The 12,269-nt window shown below is 37.6% G+C and overlaps 1 protein-coding gene across 1 annotated transcript; it reads left to right on the top strand.

The window, feature by feature from the left end:
* The first annotated feature begins 1,970 nt into the window (after positions 1–1,970).
* Positions 1,971–7,661, top strand: FBXL22 (F-box and leucine rich repeat protein 22). Its single transcript, XM_083850943.1, has 2 exons — positions 1,971–4,436; positions 7,047–7,661. Exons 1-2 carry the CDS (start codon positions 4,102–4,104, stop codon positions 7,390–7,392), a joined length of 681 nt encoding a protein of 226 aa, XP_083707069.1. The 5' UTR covers positions 1,971–4,101; the 3' UTR covers positions 7,393–7,661.
* The last annotated feature ends 4,608 nt before the right edge of the window (positions 7,662–12,269 follow it).

The raw sequence follows: 12,269 nt of genomic DNA, 5'->3' as shown, positions 1-12,269 counted from the left end.
CTTTTCAGGTCACATTGAACCAGGAGAGAGAGAGAGAGAGAGGTTGGCTTAATATAAAAGCTGCAGAAAACGTTCCACATTGCTAAGTGTGTGTATGTAAACTGTACACTAGTTAAACTTACTGTGATTATTATTTGGTACACCAAGGGCCACGCACACACACGGATGTCTTTTTTTTTTTTTTTAAGTTGAACAATAACTAGAACTAATCACTGTTTTAAATTGTAGATAGCATGTCACCTACCATTTCTCAGTTTAATTCAGCCATAGCTGCTGTTCTAAGAAGAAGAGATAGGTGTTGACATTCGACAGACTTCATTGTTGTGTGGGACACGTAAAATATTTTATGACATAAATTTTATGATGTAAATTTTTATGACATTTATAACCTGAAGTGCAGCCCTACTGCTCACAGCTGGGGAGTTAAATCAATTCCATCTATATCTACATTTTGTCTGCATGCTACTTGGATTGGATTCCTTTAGCATCTTAGTTCTGGGAATGCAAATCTTAAAAATGTACAACTAGCTCTGGGCCAGAAACAGTTTAATTTGCAGGAGTCAGGTGTATGCAGTGTTCTTGCAAACTAGTGATGTAAATGTGCCTTTCTGTAGTTTTTAAGAACTTACTTAAAATTTGTAATCTTCAGCAACATTCACTTATTTTAAGCAGCTTCTACTTCTGTTAATTTCTTGGGTCAGATTTATTTTCCCATTTCAGGATTTCCTTTTAGCAATATTGTCTCTGTAACATTTGAGGTCTTGGGCAACGGTATCCAACATGGTCCATTTGAGATATGGCCATGGGAACATAATGCAATCATGTCAGTCTTGTTCTTGCAGCAGGTGGTAGATAATACAGACTCAGCCTTACGCTTTGCTGGAACAAGTACATCGTAAATCCTTTCCTAATTTAACTTTCTCCCACTGCAAACCCAGATGGACAGTATGAACAGTTTGTTGTGGCAACACAAGTATTTCTCTTCCTGGTGGAGAACTTTGCTTATCCACTGTATTCTACTCAGTGTGGTGTCAAAAAAAAAAAAAAAGTAAAAAAAAAAGTAACTGAGCACTGAACCAGTAACATATACTGCACCTGGCCTAGTATTACATTTTTAACCTTACTTGTATATCCTATATTTATCTACTAGCTTGTGGGAGGGGAGGGATATCTCATTTCATTTAAGCCAAATGTTTCTTTCTACTTACTGCTGATCATAGTACACACTAACTGGCAAGAATTTTGTCTTGCTTGTGACTGCTCTGCAAGCAGCAACTGCTCTCTACAGTTCAGAGACTTGCATATTTTTCACCCAATTTTGTCTGATTGAAGGTTGTCCTTTTTTGTTAGTCATTGTTTAGCCATATATACAACTGGAGACATGATTTATGTAAAACAAAACTGCAGAATGTCCAGCTCTTAGAACACTTCTGCTTTAATATATTGTATAGTGAGCTGTTAAGTATGGCATTATGCAAACCTCTACAGCGTTTACAAAGAGAGCTCCTTCTCACTGCGTAGTCAGAAGAGGCTCTTCTAGGTAATACTAGCTGTGTGAGATTTAAAGCTGAAAACTTTCAGAGAGGCAGGTACAATGGACTTGGTTCAAAAGCAGGAGGCCATTTATAAGAATTTTGCTAAATCAGTGGAAAGCATAACACTTGGTGTTCAAAATTTTCCCCAACGTTTCATTACTGATGTGTCTGTGTCTTACTGATGAGGTAATCAGCACCTTGAAAAATTGATTCCAATGTGCTTTAGGATATCCTCAAGTACTGTAGTGCCATAGTTGTAATTGTTTACCATTAAAATTGTGTGTAATTTTCAGTGAGGATCACTGACTGTGCTCATCGTGTGTGTTTTTGGAGCATTTCCAGGATGAATGTGAATTATATCTTATTCACACAATGTGTTTATGGAAAATGTGCCATTAAAGTGTCTCTTTTCCTTAGGAAATGAAACTCCGCATGTCTTTCTACAGTTTTGCAGGTATTAGCATTGATCATTTGAGCAGGGTGACAGAGTATTTGAACTTCTATGGGAAAAAAAAATAAAGCAAACTTAAGTGTATCAGAACATAGCATTTAAACCCAAAGAGGACACAATTTTAAAGGGCCTTGTCACACAAGGGCTGTTAATTTTTGTTAGATCATGGTGTACAATCTCTGTGTGGTTTAAGAGTCCCTCCCAGCAACGATAACCTTATCATATAAGTTTGTTTTTATGTTTTTCCTTAAAATAACATTCCTGTGTTTATTACAATTCTGAGTAGTCTCAACTATTTAAACTTGTTCAACGGTGAAGGTAAGTTCTGAGAATGAGGAAGGGACAGAGTGAGAGTTTAAAAAAAGTATGCGAACTAAGTAAACTCCTGGCACACCATTTAAACTGCTATTTTCCAGTGACTGGCTTACCTGGTATGTGAAATCATCTACTCTTGTCTCTTCAGTGGCTTCATAAAGTATTCATGCTACTGTTCATAGCCTGTTTCTAAGCATGGGAGGGAAGCAAGAATATCCTTCTCATTTCAGGGCAAATATTTGATGACAAAGGATACGAAACCGGAAGAACTAGCACTCATTAAGCACAGCTTACCATTTACAGAGGAAAATTACTAACTTTAAAGAACTGTACAGATCCATATCTGTCATTTTCTTTGAGCTACTGTGGGTAAGCATACACATTACTCATGCACAGATAAGAAGCCAAAACAATCGGTGCAGACTGCAAAAAAATTCTTCTCTTGCTTTTTCAGAGGTCCATTTCAAACTGCAGTCTCAGAAAAAGAAGATAACCTTTGGTTGCATTCAACCCTGTCATGTATCGAAACAAACCCTATTAAAATGCATAGGTACATAAAAACTCCCAGGTACTAAAAATGTGCAAGCCATTTGAAAAGTCCTTCAGGACGTGTTTTGCTCCTAATACTTACTAATTAGTTAGTTATACAACTATTATAGTAATAATAGTTACACATACTATTTCCCTATATTAACACCAAAGAGAAGATGGGCGTGAACTACCTTAAATTCTTGTATTGTCTCAAACATGAAAAAGTCACAGGGCTGGTTATTACTGCTTTTAATTCTGACCCACCATTTGCTGTACATTTGTTTTTCTTCTGCGGCAAGAACTTCTGCTACGCTTTCTCGTCCATTACTGGAAAATGGACACCTATTCCTAAAACCCACTATATATCCTTTTGCCACCAAAATTTCCAGGTCCATGGTAACAGAACTACATCTACAAAAACATAGACACAAGAAAAGTTGTAAAACGCAGGCTAACATAAGACATCTACTAAAAAAGCACAAGTCTTCAGCAGTTGAACATCGCTATGGCTGCTCACATTCATGTCTTCCTGTGTAGCATTACTTTCCTGATGCAAAAGGTGGGGGAAACAGCTAGCACCCTTTATTTAAATAAGAGCAGGCAGGAAAACGCCCATAAGGCTGAGGCTTGTAAAAAGAAACTGTGGACTTCTTTGTATGCGCTTGTTTGCACCCAGGGAACATGTAAACTCATTTTAAAAGCTGTTAATGAAAGATTGTTCAACTAGCCTCCTTTTAAATCTCAGTATAACAGTCCTTGAACATGAGACAAGAAAGTGCAGCCTTAGCATAATTAATGAAAAATAAAGGCTAAAATTGTTGCACACTGTACAAGCTTCCACTCTGAAAGTCCAATCCTCCAAACTTGAGAGGCTGGCAAAGCTACATCTTGCAGCTGTACCTACCGTCTGCCCCTTCCCATTCATTAACACAGCACAAGCTCTTTGCTAACTATCAGGATTGCCTAAAAGGAAAATAATAATAATGATTTAAAAGAAAAATCCCTTTTAAGGAAGCATTTCATGAAAGAGAAGTCCTGCTGTTCTGCATGCCCATTCCATTCCCTTGAAGGAACAGCACAGCAGTTTCATGCATTGTCCTTATCCTTTCCCTGCTCTTAACTTCTGCACCAGTTGTTGGCCAAAAATAAACACCATTCCACAACCATATATGTGCAACAGCCTTCTAGTGATTCTCAGCCCCTCTCCAGCACTGCCGTTATTCCACAAGGCCAGGAGACTGTCTGCTTCCTAATACTCTGTGAAGGGCTATGCATATAACCCAGCTGAATCGGGAATGCCTTTTACATCTATTTTCTTTTCTGGACAAAAACAGCAGGAAAAATTTAGCAAAAACATGTCACAAATTGCTAGAAGTGTTTCAAGATCCTATACTTTGGTCTTTATTGAATTTTAATTCTCCAGCGGAACTAAAGAAGCACAACTTTCTCCTGGGACCTGCCTTAAAATACTTATCCATCTGCTGGCATTCAGAGAGAGTCAAGGTGTGTAATATTGAAGACTGGATGAAAAACAATTTCCAGAAAGACTTCTGTAACAGGCATGAAAACACTGTCACTGATTTTTTGCTAGAAGTTGGCAACAGGTATGTTCTTTGGGTGTGAAATTCTACACTCCTGTAAAGCTAGCTGCCTTTAAATGACAGCATTGAGAACTGTTAATTCTCCTCCATACAGCCTACCTGAAATGGAGCAGTAAGTACATGAGTGCTTTCACTGTGCAGTTTTAATATAGTGTTAAGTTGGTTTTATAGTGGCAATAGCATATCTTCTCAATGACTTTCTTTAAGCCTATTCTTCCCTCTTTTTGGAATAAAGATTAATTAATATAGGAAAGTGCAATACTGCCTACTATGTTGCTGCTTAACTTAAAATGTACCATTCTGTCATTGTGAAGGATTGTCTAGGGGGAACCCCTAGAGGAAAGGCATGATTTCACATAGTGAATACATTTCATTTTAAAAAGAAAATGCATTAAACACATTACTAACAGAAAATTTGTTCCATTCAAGAAAATACTGATTTTATACTGAAATTTAACTGTATCTATGTTTTTTATAAACTACAGTAAAAGGAAGTAAGTACCACTAAGAAAAAATAGCTCTCAATGCACATCATTTCTTTTAACAGCTTTAGTGCTACAGCGCAGCTCTAAGAAAAAGTGTTAAACTACATTAGGAGGAGCAAACAGGTTAACACCAATCCCAGTGCATTTTAGTTCAACACCAAGGATGGCTGTGGTCATAGATTAGAGCTGAAATGGTACACATTTGTGCTGCAGCCAGCCTTCAGGTTAGTGCCATGGCAGGGAAGGCAAAATGTTCAATTTGGACCTAACAATTAAAAAAAACCAAAAACACAACAAATTACAGGATATTAACAGAATGCAGGGTGTTGGTGAGAATCAGCAACAGTGCAATCTCAAACCAAGGACTGAAATATGGGTTCAGAAAAGAATGTGGATTTTAAGTTCAACAGTTCAAAAGTAATTGTTCCAGAACAACTGATAAAAACTTCAGCTTAATTAGCCAAATACCATTAGGAAACACATCAGTGCTGAGTAAAGAGTACATGTAAGGAAATACTCTAATTTTGTCCCTGAAATGTCTACTACCAAGATGCCACGCTTAACTATTTCCATTTTTTTGCCATCACAAATTACGATTCAGAAGGAGAACACAAGACCACAGCTCAGTAGAAACAGTTTAACACTTAAGTGCCTTCCTTTGCAGAATATGTAAACTCACATTGTTTGCTGGACAAAATGCAAAGCAGACCCTGTGAGGTAGCAAGCAACCTCAAAGTCCATCGAAGTTCAGCAAGGGCCCCTCAGCATTAAGGAGATTAATTTCCAAAAGTTAAATCTTCACTCTTAAAAATGTCTGTGTATATTAACACTGACAGCGTCATCCATTTTAGCCTTCCCAAGTCTAATTCCTGCCTTTTTGCAGCAACCCTCCTAAAGCACTTCTATCACAACAGAATTCCTAGCATTCTGTGCAAAGAAAAAAATCAAATGAATTTTCAGCTTTGCTTTCTGAGTTTTGAGTACTTTTGTTCTGTTGATGACACTGTGGTTCGGATCCTTTTTTAACCTTTCCTGTTTTAGTCACTTGCTTTTCTAACTGTTCATAAGCATTACACTGATCTGTTTATGGAAGCGCTTATGGATACCTTTTTACAGTTCCTGCAGGCTAAAGGCAAGCTAATACCTCTGGGCAAGACTATCACAAGATCAGCATTAGCATTGCTGTAATCATTTTTACCCTCAACAATAGAACTAAAGAAGTCCTATGTTAATGCAGAAACATTAAGGTTTATGTACCTAAATAGACACGCAGCTAAACTGCTGCTCCTTGGAGAGAGCTGTAAGCGAGAAAGCAAACACTGTACAGAAGGATTTGCAGGTCGGGGCACAAGGGCCTTTGCTAAAGTGCCTGGTCAGCACAACAGCAAGTAATAACCAGTCTGCTCCAGTTGCATACACAGGGACAGTGTAAGTCATCACCACACTGACTTGGAACAGGTCTTTTCTGTAGTTTCCTGGATCTACCCAAGCAAAAGAATAAAGCAAGCTTTTTAAATTTTCTGTGTCATTTAACAGTAGAGTTACTACCATTTTCACTAATGTGAATGGAAGCTTAAGAGTTGTGTGGCGATGCAACATCAGCGCTCAGCTAGGTAGGTAGTAGCTGGCACTTACTCAGCAAAACCAAGGAGTTGCAATAACAAACAAAAATCTCCATAAAATCAAGAGAGTGGGAGTGTCTTACTTGCCCATGCTCAGCATGTCTATAAAGCAGCCTCTTCACTCAATTGTCCTCAAATCCATTCTGACTTGAACCCATGATCTCTGCTGGGTCTTCATTCTCTGAACTCGGAGAAAGGCAGCACCATGCAACTCCTTAGGAAAAAAAACAATGCAGCTGCAGCCTCCACTTCCCCTTCCCCACTGCACTGACTGAGCTACAGACGTAGCCACCAACAGAAAAAGCAATGAAGGTAAGTTTTGTGATTAGTAAAGCTGAGCTTTAAGACCGACATAAACCCCCTACCTTCTCATGCTTTCTTACCCTCCTGGTGAAAGAGGAAATATTTTGCTAACTTTAAGATTTATTCTTGAAGACACTGGCTTTTCCAAGCTCTGTATATTATTTATTCTTCCCTAGTCTCACCTGTAATGATTATGTTTTCAGATGTCCAAACCTGCTATCTCTGACCCTCTCTGGATGCGGCCATGTTACGGATGATTGCCTCTTGCTTCTTCTCAGGAACTGCCCAAGCCTCAAGACACTCAAACTAGAAAACTGCGTGCGGATCACTGACCAAACACTGGAAGCAGTGACCCTCTATGGGAGATCACTGCAAACACTCCATGTGGATTTCTGCCGGAACATAACACAAACTGGTCTAGAGAAAGTCAGGGAAAAGTGTCCTTCAGTAATGCTGAGAGCAGAGAGAAGTGCTAACATGATTCCAGACAGTAAACCAGAAAAAAAGTTCACACTTGAAAAATCATCAAGAAAACTGGTTCAGCTTTAAGTGCAACGAACTGTAAAAACTCAGTCAATGTGGACAGTTTATTTCTACTTACCTCTGGAGTAGCATTGCTTCAACTAACTGTGGCTACTTTAATGCATTCTGGTTTAAGTCCAAACAAGTGGTTGGTATGTTTTGTAAAGGCTGCATTGGGAAAAGGTGTGAATTTTCACCAGGACCATCTAAAGAAAAAACACCCTTTGTTTTCTGTTTTTCCTCAAACTGGAAAAATCATGTGCTTATGTCATATAATGCAGTACTTAAGTCTAAAATCTTTGGTTCTGTTACCTTCTTGTAACAGGGAAAGGCGTAAAGCTGCAGCAAATACTGTATGATTTACAAAAATTTCAGGGAAAGAGTGATTAATCAATTTCTGTTAAAGGCTTTATAACACATATGACACATTATACCAGTGAAGAGTGATAACCGTGACATCTAAGGTCCCTTCTAGCAAGCAGATCAGCATACCTGACAACTATCACTTCCTCAGTGATTAATATTTGTGGCTGATTTGTCAGGTGTATTTATTAACAGAGGGTATGCATGGCAATGTGTGCAAACCAGTTTGACCCTGTGCACAATATACTTGGACAAAATAACCAAGCAATCAAGTTTTTGTTTTTTTTTTTTTAAGTTGACATTAAAGGAATTCTGATGTGAAAAAATGCTGGTTTACAGAACAAACGTGTAGGAAAAGACAGTGATGTACAATTATAAAGCTGTAAATTACACAGCTTTAAATGCTAAATTAGCAACACACTACACCAGGGATCTGTATAAACACTTGTGGTCTCAGTGCAAAGCAAAAGGAAAGAAAAAAAACGGCAAACAGCTGTTTTCATCCCAAACTACAGGGCTGTCAATTGCCTGCATGCTCCTCAGCCACAGGGAAGTGAAACACTGTTTATGCAGAGTTGCTACAGCATCATCTACACCAAAGCATGACTCCAAAGGTTGACAGAGTTTCACTTCGCTGTATAAGATCTGCCTGGATGATACAACACACAGGGACTTGGTCATGGTATTGAGTAACCAGGTCTGGCAACAACAGGTTCCAAGGCTCTTAAAGCACTTAGGTACAGATTTTCGCCTGAGGAAAGGTAAACAGTTCTGAGTGCCACCTTACTGTGTCAGCCCTACTGCTGTTCCCCAGTAAAAGCATTACCTGTTGAACCTGTCTCAGTATCTATACCAATTCAGAGGAATCACACAGATGGTCTAGCCTGAATAGCTCAGATTTTTGTTTGAACTACAGTGTGCCTTTTTAAAAGGCACCCTGTCTCAAATGCTGTGCTTTCCTCTGTGTGGGGCAAGCCCTCAAATTTTGCTTTCCATTATATTCCAATTTGTTCAGCAATTAGGAAACACCCAGCACTGACTCCTGAAGCAAACCATAAAGATAATCCCGTCCATTTTTGTGGACTTCGTGTCTTAACTTATATCTACTTTAAATTTCTCTCCCATTCAACATGATCCAGTATAGAACGTTATGCTTACAAAAATTACAGATGGTTATATCTGGCTATTGATAACTTATTTTTTTTTCTAGAATACCAGATGTCAGTACAGCTCAGGTGTCAAACAAAAGGCTGCATACAGACCAGTTTGACAAGCTCAATGGATCCTGAACAATTCCAGCTTAATTCACAATGAAGTGTACAGCAGTTAAGATTTCATTTTCAATTAAAATCTTACCCAGAGTAAGAATACCTCAGTGTATGTGTCCTTAAGGCAAATTTAGAAATACTAACATATGGAAATACTGCTCTGTCCCATTAAGAGAGTCAACATTTCTGTTCCATGACATAACAACTATTCAAAACTTCTTCATTGCAGCAATTTAAGTGCATGCATCATAGTATTCTGGTTTTCATTGACATTATGAACATAATGACCTTGAAACTGTTGATAATCTCACCACACTGGAAACACAACATTAATGAAACTTGCTAATAAACTGGAAATTCCATTGCTGGAATTCAAGTGTATCAAGACTACCACAGTTTAAAATAATTTTATAGCTTTGTTGCATTTTAACAGCTGTAGATGTATCAACAATTATAACTTTGCAGGCCTACTGCTAGTCTGCACTTTAATCTTCTATATAACTGAAATATAAGCTAACTTTTTCTCTAACGAACAGAATTTGTGACTTCTTAAATTGCTATCTAGAAAATTATTACAGGTTGTCACAAATACCTAGAAAGCTGCTGCTGCTTCTTTAAAATTTAGAAAGACCTCTCTAAAAAGAATGTGTGAAATGAAGTAAAGATTTTTTTTCCCCCTCTCACTGTCATCCAAAATGTAGAAACAAGTTCTGAAGTTAGGCCTTGATTAATTAGGAACAGCTGGCTTGATTTTCCTATTTCTCACTGTACTCTTTTTACAGTACTGCTGTTCCTTTTATTAAAGCTACAGGGAGAAAAATGCTTTGGGTATTGTAATGTCAAATTTAGCTGTGATGCCTCAGATAGTCCTGAAATAAATGTTTACTTCATCTAATAGCTCATCTTTTGTTCATATTTGAACAGAAAGGAAATACGCTATCAAATTCCACTGGAAGACATTTTTTATTGGAAGAGTGGTACTGTAAAATTGTATTTCCAATCAGTTTTTTTAGGAAGATAAGTTTCAAACAATCTCAGCAGAAATATTTTTATAGCCTACATTCCTAAGGCTTATTCCTTCTTCTGCTAGAAATGGTGAGCTAGCTATGGACTCCTGAAAACACTATGTGCTATTTTCATCATTTTTCATGAAAAATAGAAAGGATTTTACAGCTTTCAACACAAATTAATATACTTACTCCTCCTTTACCATCCTGGCTTACTGATCCACAGATATCCTTTGGAACTCTCTAATTTGGCTGAACTAAGAAATAAATCACAGCATTGCAGATACTTAGTCAAATAGATAAGAAATCCTAGAGAAATACTTTATCAGTAGGAGCGTCCAGAAGTGTCACTCACTTAGAAGACAAAGTAATTTAGTAATTTTATTTGCACAACTTAGAAATACTTAATAGCATGACACTATAATATTCTGCTATTTCATTAACTCAGTCCTAAAACTAAAAAGTAGGATCCTAAAACTAAAACTAAAAGTAGGATCCTTATGCACTACGAAAGCACAGAACAAAACTGGAAGCACAGAAGGGAAGAAAAACCATCAATCCTAAAACAGCATTTGTAAGTTGGAAAGAAGATTGGTGGTCTGAATAAACCAATTATGATGTGTAAATTGGGAAGCCGACAGAATCCTTACCTTGAGTACACAATTTATGCATGGAGAAAATACCAATTTCATATATTGATGAGCCAGAAGCTATGAACTCTTTAAGTCACATTAATAACCAAAGACCCTCCTGTGATGCTAGCTCTCTCTGAGCCCTCTGTGATGAAAGCTACACCTCTGCAGATCTAACAGATTTTTAAGTATCTATAAAATATGAACGTGGGTCTGCAGCTGTACGTATTTTTTTATACCTTTTTGCCAATTTTCTCTCAGAACTGTTTCTGATTTTATTTATAGTGTTAAAAGAGGGCCTCAGAACACTCTTTTACTTGATTTTTTGGTTTATTTCTATACAAATGCTCAAAGTTATATTACTTTGCTGTTCTCCTTGATTATGGATATTTCTTTTGTGACATGGTAAAATTTGAACACAGTTGTGCTGATAATTTATTTTTAGCATCAATAATCAATTTTCTTAATTTCCAAATTGTTTTCCCAAGTAAGTATACATTGGTACATTTTACTTAGGCTATGATGCAAAGATGGAAGCATGTTTAAAGTTTTCCTCAGTCCCAAGCCATTTGAGCTCTGTCAAAGTTCTCTTAACGTTGTTGAAACATTTTTTAATCATCACACATTCTAAATCTAACTTACCAGGTATGGAGGGAGGAGGGCTTGTTATATATATTTCATAAAAATACCAAAAGAAAAGCAGTATAAAAAAAAACAATGCCTGCTCAGAAGCTGCACCTATGTTATCAGATGTAAGTAGCAAAGACGACTTTAGTTGTAAAAGTTCATGCCTTTTCCCACAAAATAGGGGAAAAGCAACATCCAGGTGACACTTCAAATTTTCACTGTGAAACACAGATCATATTGGCAATAAAACAGAAGAGGAACAAAGACCTGCAGCATGGTAAAACTGTTTACTTACAAGCAGTGGTAGTTTTTTCAGTTCAACTTCATCACCTAGCTAAATGCCAGATATAGATCAAATTTCCAGACCTGAGCTGATCATTCGTTAACCTCTTTGGAGAATACTGCTGTTCAGTAATACATTCTGCTCTTACTAGTTCCCCTCTAAGCATGACAGATGTACATACTACCTACCACTACATTCCAAGGCTGTTGGATGAGCCAACTCTTCTACTGCTACCTCCACAAAGAATAAGGCTTCATCAGGTTAGAGCAACTTGCCTACCTCTAGTCTTGGGGACTGGTTGCTCATCTTCTCTCTGCTGTAGTCTGCCTGCCTGTTTCAAAGGGCTAACCAGGTATCTGACAGCCCAAAAGGCTAGTGATATACTTCCTAGGTGTACAAAAAAAAAAAAGGAAAAAGTGATTGGAAATAACCAGAGGTGTAAGAGAAGAAATTATTTAATCCCAGGTTAGAAACAGGATAAAACAACATAAATTAGGGTTTCAAGAAGTGACAGACTTATAAAATCAGAGAGAGCAATTGTTTCTTGAGAACTGAGGTGTGAGGAAAAGGTTAGGTATTCCACACGTACAGTAAAAAACAGCAGCAAACAGTAGTCACGTGTAACAAGAGAAAGAGGCTTTTGGCAATGAAGTGCTTTCCTATATATAACCTACCCAGCACAATACACGTGGCGAAAAGCTTTTCAAGCTTTCTTTTCTCTAGC

The sequence above is a fragment of the Anser anser genome (assembly GCF_964211835.1).
Source record: "Anser anser genome assembly, chromosome: 10".
Classification (NCBI taxonomy): domain Eukaryota; kingdom Metazoa; phylum Chordata; class Aves; order Anseriformes; family Anatidae; genus Anser; species Anser anser.
The sequence above is the reverse complement of the archived record's forward strand: the minus strand, read 5'-3'. Positions and strand labels throughout refer to the sequence as shown.

What these genes read in the sequence shown, in the direction of transcription:
- FBXL22 (XM_083850943.1), top strand. Translation starts at nt 4,102, where the DNA reads ATGCATATAACCCAGCTGAATCGGGAATGCCTTTTACATCTATTTTCT. An exon ending in TTGCTAGAAGTTGGCAACAG is followed by an intron (nt 4,437 to 7,046) that starts GTATGTTCTTTG and finishes TTATGTTTTCAG; the next exon opens with ATGTCCAAACCTGCTATCTC.